Source organism: Quercus robur, chromosome 1 (genome assembly GCF_932294415.1).
Source record: "Quercus robur chromosome 1, dhQueRobu3.1, whole genome shotgun sequence".
In the NCBI taxonomy this organism is placed as follows: Eukaryota; Viridiplantae; Streptophyta; class Magnoliopsida; order Fagales; family Fagaceae; genus Quercus; species Quercus robur.
In genome coordinates this window covers 33,734,816-33,741,113 of record NC_065534.1, presented here as the reverse complement: position 1 = coordinate 33,741,113, position 6,298 = coordinate 33,734,816, and the positions used below count along the sequence as shown (strand labels likewise).

Below are 6,298 nucleotides of genomic sequence, written 5' to 3'. Positions count from 1 at the left end.
CCCAAAAAAAAAAAAAAAAAAAAAAAATTAAACCCATAGAAAACCTCATATAGCCTTTATGTTTCAAATTTAGTAGAAAGAGAGAAAGAAGAAAAGTTTGGGCGAGGAAGAGAGACCGTGCCTTTTTTTTTTTTTTTTTTTTTTTTTTTTTTTTTTTTTTTTTTTTTTTTTTTTTTGAGAATCAATTGCTAGTTTAAAATACACACATTTTATCCCACCACTTAAATTACTCTTATCTTATAAAGTCATAACTATTTTTGTTACAATTTTAACATAGTCCACTGTAAATTTGTGAATGATTATTTATCACTTTCATATAAACTCATTATATTTTCTCTACCATTCACAATCCATCAAATCAGAATTCAGCCCCCCAAAACAATTGTGGTTTTAGGTTGTTGCAAAATGGTAAAAGAATTAAAAATATATATTATAAGTGCACTGGCAATAATGAGAAACAAGAAATGCCAAGTTTCATAAAAATAAATAAAAGTGAACTCCAAAAAGTAGTCTACAGTGCAAAGCGAAATAGGGATGTTGACTGGGTTAAAAACTCAGATGCTAGTACTTTTACTTTAGAGCATTCTCATCAGGTGTGCCAAATGCCAAATATTTGGCATTTAACACACCAAACACCAAAAACAGAGCATCATGAGGTGTGCTAAATGTGCTAAAAATTTGAGACATATTACAGTATGCTCTCATTTTTGGCATGGTATGGACGGGAATGCCATTAACGTTTATTATTAATTTATTCATCTTTCTCTCTCATCCCGATTAAAATATAACTTCATCTTCACGTTCAGCCACTCCTTTTTTGCTTCACCATCTCCACTCTCCCACACTCTTTTCTTCTCCCTTTTGCTCTTTTCTGCTTCACGATGCCATCTTTCTCTCTCCCATACTCCCTTAAACTTCCTCTCTACCATCACTGATCTATAAAATCAGGTTCACCGGTTTTTTTTCCCCCTTTTTTTACATTTTTTTTGCTCTCTCCTCTCTGTTCTATGATCTGATACATTGAATTGGAAGTTCATCTCAGAGTTGCTGATTTGCAGTTCCATCTAAGCCACCACCGATTTACTCTCTACCATCTCACAAATTCCACCATCACTGATCTATAAAATCTCCTTCACCAGTTTTTTTTCCCCCTTTTTTCCCCCTTTTTTTCACTCTCTCCTCTTTATTCTATGATCTCATACACCAAATCGGTTTAATTCATCTCAGAGTCCCTGATTCGCAGTTCAATCTTGGTATCGCCGATTTGCAGTTCAATCTTGGTATCGCCGATTCGCTGTTCAATCTCGGTATTGCTGATTCGCTGTTCAATCTCGGTATCGCCGATTTGCTGTTCAATCTCGGTATCGTCAATTCAATCTCAGTTTCACCGATTCTCTGAAGGTTTCATCGATTCGCCAATTCTCTAAAAGTTTCATCGATTCACCGTTTCTCTGAAGGTTTCATCACATCGATTCGTTCTACGTCTACTGTCCATAGGTAAGTTCTCCATCTTCTCTGTGATTCTCAGTATTTCGGTGTCTACTTCTATTCTCTCTATCTTCTTTAGTTCATTTCTGATGTGTGCTGTGTGTTGTGTTATTTATTTATTCAATTCTTTTGCATTACCGAATGATTACTTGGATGTAAACTATGAGACACTACGGATTCTAAATTCTAATTCTAGCATTTAGGCTATGAGACACTACGAATAATCTATGAGACACTACAAAATTCTAATAGTCCATGCTCTAAATTCTAATTCCAGCATTTAGAGCATGGACTCAAGACATTATTCATCGTTCACTGATGTCTTATGGGGGAATATTAATCTTGAGGATGAACTTTTCGGTTTATCTGTCCTATGTTAGTCCAAGATTCTCCACTGAATGATGAAGTTGCCACTTCTAAGAAAAAAACAACACATGGTATCGGCTTCAGTCCTGAGGAAGACAAGCTACTTGTAGCAACATGGCTCAATACCAGTGTCGATCCTGTGCATGGTAATGAGCAATATAAAACAACATTTTATGGCAAAGTTGCAAAATACTTCAAGGACCATAAGACTGACTCTACACGTAGTATTTCATCCCTAACAAGCCGATGGGGAGTGATTAATAGGGAAACAGTTAAATTTTGTGGTTCCTTAGCTAAAATTGAAGCAAAGAATGAAAGTGGAACCACTGTTGAAATGAAGGTATAAATTTTGCAATGGTCTTTAATTTTTTTAGATTTACAACAGAAATGAAATGTTTGAATAATTACGTTATATTTATTTAATTTTTTTTAGATTGAGAAAGCAAGGGAATTGTTTAAAGAAATATACGGTTACTTTTTTCTATATGAACATTGTTGGCAAATGTTGAAGGATTTTCCCAAGTGGGCATCTACTATGCCTAGGGAAGATTCAAGAAAAGAAATGCCTCAAACTCCAGATTCAATAGATCAAGGAGGGGGGGTTGGTGACACTATGGATTTTGAGAGGCCAATAGGTAGAAAAGCTGAAAAGGCTAATCGAAAGAGAAAAGATGATGGGAAAGATGTTACAACGAAATATTTGGAAAAGAAAATGAAAATGCTTGAAGAATCTTATGCACAAGAAAAAGAAAAAGTACATATCAAAGCGGAAAAGGTTTGCTTGAAAGAGTTGAAAGAGAATGAAAGAATTATGATGCTAGACAAAAGTGGCATGAACGAAGACCAAAGAACTTTTTATGATGGACTCAAAAAGGAAATCCTTGCAAAACAAAGATCAAGTTGTTCATTGGGTTGAGATGATGTTGGTGATGTCTTGTTTCAACCTTATTTTGGTAGTAACTTATTGTAGGCCTTTATTTTTATTTATTTATTTTTTTTTGGTAGGAACTTATTGTAGGCCTTGATATGTATTTTGTGGCATTTTTTGGGTGTAGCTGATTTTGGGTCTTGATATGTATTTTGTGATCTTAGAAAAAGGTCTAGACTATTTTATTAGGTAATCCTAACATTTTAGCTTATATAAAATGTCGTGTATTTTTTATGTTTGATTTTATATTACTATAAAATTTATATTACTGTCATGCTTAATGCTGGTGCTGTGCTGTGCTATTGACACTGCTGATTGGGCTGAGAGGCCAGTGTGTAAGTGCCCTGATTCTGTTTTGGTGCTGTATATACCTATAACTAATTTGCTAATAGCACATATAATAATTCACATGAGCCTGTGACTAACTACTGAGTTATTAGTGAGCAATCAAAAAGTTAGGAGCCAGCACATATAATACTATATACATTTTTTTTTTGTTATATTTTCTTATAGTTTCTATGCTTGTCTTGACTGTTGGGCTCTTCTAATTGTTTCTGAAATGCATCCATTGGTTTACAATTCTTAAGTGCTAGAAGAAGATAGGAGAGGATCTCATCTTAGGCCACGTTTGTATTTAAAGAAAATTTTATATTCTTTACATAATGATCAAACCTTCTTTTAAAGTTATCGATTTCATTTCATATTATGTTTCTTGCATCTATACTGATAATTGTTTTCCAATGTTTTCTTCTAGTTTATCTCCATGGGTCGTTCTTTTTTTCGTGAATTGCTTGATGATGAATCAGATGAAGATGAGAAAATTATAAAACTTTTCACGGGTGAGACATCACAATGTAAGCGTCGTCGGTATATCAACTGTAATCATTTGGCAGGCCATAAACTGCTTTATGATGACTACTTTGCTGAAGAACCTGTATATCCTCCCAAAGTATTTCGAAGGAGATTTCGAATGAGACGTTCTCTTTTTCTTTGAATCTGTGAGGGATTTCACAATTTGCTCCAATACCAATGGGCTTGGTCTGCGATTGAATGCTATAAAAGATATGTGCCCCCTCATCCTTCACCAATTGGTGGTTGGATGGATTGGTAAGGCACACGGTCCGACAGAATCCTATCTAAGGTAGAAGCTCATGAACCTTACTTTATCCAAAAAAGAAATAATGACAAAAAACTTGGTCTATCTCCCTTTCAAAAGATGACTGCTGCACTTAGGATGCTTGCTTATGGAGTAACAGCTGATTTTTTGGATGAATATGTGAGAATAGCCGAAAGCACTACAATGATGAGTCTGAAAAAATTTGTTGCAGCAATGGTTGCTATTTTCTCAGAGTAATACTTGAGGTCATAAAACAATGAAGACATCGCTAGATTATTAGCCCATGGCCAAAATTGTGGATTTCCAAGTATGTTGGGATGTATTGATTGCATGCATTGAAAATGGAAAAATTGTCCAACTGCATGGAAAGGGATGTATTGTGGTCATGTTCGTCAGCCAACTATTATTTTGGAAGCAGTGGCTTCATATGATCTTTGGATATGGCACTCAATTTTTGGATTACCTGAGTCAAATAATAATATTAACGTGTTGGAGCGGTCTCATGTATTTTTTGAGCTTGCATAAGGACGTGCTCCTACAGTTAATTACTCAATCAATGATCATGATTACACAATGGGATACTATCTTGCCGATGGCATATATCCAAAATGGTCAACATTTGTGAAGACAATCTCATCTCCACTAGGAGATAAAAGAAAATTATTTGCAAAAGCTTAGGAGGCATATAGGAAGGATGTAAAGCGTGCATTTGGAGTGCTTCAAGCACGATTTGCAATTGTACGTGGACCTGCATGGTTTTTCTATCATGAAACACTACAAGACATTATGAAAGCATGCATAATTCTTCATAACATGATTATTGAAGATGAGGGAGATGAAGCTGAAGCAGTGGACTTCAATTATGAACAAATTGATGAGATTTCATGTACACCAATGTCATGTGAGCCGACAAATGAATTTATGGAATTCATTCAAGTTCATCAACGCATTAGGGATAAAGAAGTTCATTCTCAACTCCAAAAGAATCTCGTTGAACATTTATGGCAATTACAAGGAGAGTTGTGAAAACTTTTGGTTTTGTTTATTTCTCTCCTCTTCTTTTTATGGAGTTGCCATTAAAACTTTTGATTTGGTTTATTTGTTTCATTTTGTTTATGAAGCTACCATTAAAACTGATTGGCTATGTTGTTTCATTGTGTTAAGTTTAAGTACTAGCCAATTGTTGTGTTGTGTTAAATTTAAGTACCATTTGTGATCAAGGAAGTGGCAAGCTCAACTCTGTTTAATTCAATGGGTTTTCTGTGTGAGTTGATGTTATTGGATATGAGTTATGGGTGTAAGTTTTCTATGGGCTACATTGGTAGTTTAGTTCAATTGAAACAACTTCAACTTGACAGGTTGGCTTTTAGATTGCATTTATATAAATATGTTTTTGGCTTTTGATATGAGTCTTGACAGGTTCAACATTATTTTTTTCTTGAAGGTGACAGAATCTGAGGGTTTTTTTTTTTTTTTTTTGAAGGTGACAGGTTCTGAGTTTTTTTTTTTTTTTTTTTTTTTTGAAGGTGACAGGTTCTAAGTTTTTATTTTTATTTTAAAAAAATGCTAAATGGAAAATATGGATTTAAAAAAATATGACAGTTGAATAAGAGGATTATTTGAAAATGTTACCGTTTATTAGAACAAGAATATTTGAACAAGAATGTTACCGTTAGAACAAGAATATGATTGTTAGGAACAAATAATAAAGAAAGAATTAAATAAGAATTAAAAAGAGTTCAAAAATAATATTTAAATGAAGTGGTAAAAAAATAGAACATCTGATAAATGGTATGTTGTAAAATGATGTGCTAAAATGATAAAGTAGGTTTTTGGTGTGTCAAAATGACATTTTTTATGAGAGAGCTGATGAGAATGCTCGCAAGGATGGAAAAAATTTTGGGTTTACAAACCCAAATGGAGCATGGTTTTAAGGGATTCAGATCCTCTAGATTTTTTAGGGTACTCTATTAATACAATTTTTTAAATTTTAACTACTCTTTTATAATTTAAAAGTCTAAATTTTGCCATGTCAGTATTTCACTAACAGTACTCTTAAAATAATAAAATAATGTTGCAAACAAAACAATTGAGGTTATTGTTAGTAGAATGATGATATGACAAAATTCACATCATTAAATCATTAAAAAAGGGTTAAGATTTAAGAAAATATTTTACTCAAAAAAGATTTAAGAAAATTTATTTGATAGGATACTCTAGAAAATCTAGAAGATCTGAGTCTGACTGTAAGGATTTAGATAGTAAAATAGCAATAGGAGGTTTTTACACCCGCATGACTAGTGCTCTTATGGTTGCTGTGAAACGGTGAAAGAATTAAAATAAATAAATATATATATATATATATATATTATAAAGTGCACGGTCAATAATGAGAAACA

At 33.3% G+C, this 6,298-nt stretch overlaps 1 protein-coding gene across 1 annotated transcript; it reads left to right on the top strand.

The window, feature by feature from the left end:
- Positions 1 to 651: 651 nt before the first annotated feature.
- Positions 652 to 4,925, top strand: LOC126702674 (uncharacterized). Its single transcript, XM_050401525.1, has 6 exons — positions 652 to 656; positions 1,228 to 1,361; positions 1,869 to 2,194; positions 2,288 to 2,629; positions 3,537 to 3,716; positions 4,578 to 4,925. Exons 1-6 carry the CDS (start codon positions 652 to 654, stop codon positions 4,923 to 4,925), a joined length of 1,335 nt encoding a protein of 444 aa, XP_050257482.1.
- The last annotated feature ends 1,373 nt before the right edge of the window (positions 4,926 to 6,298 follow it).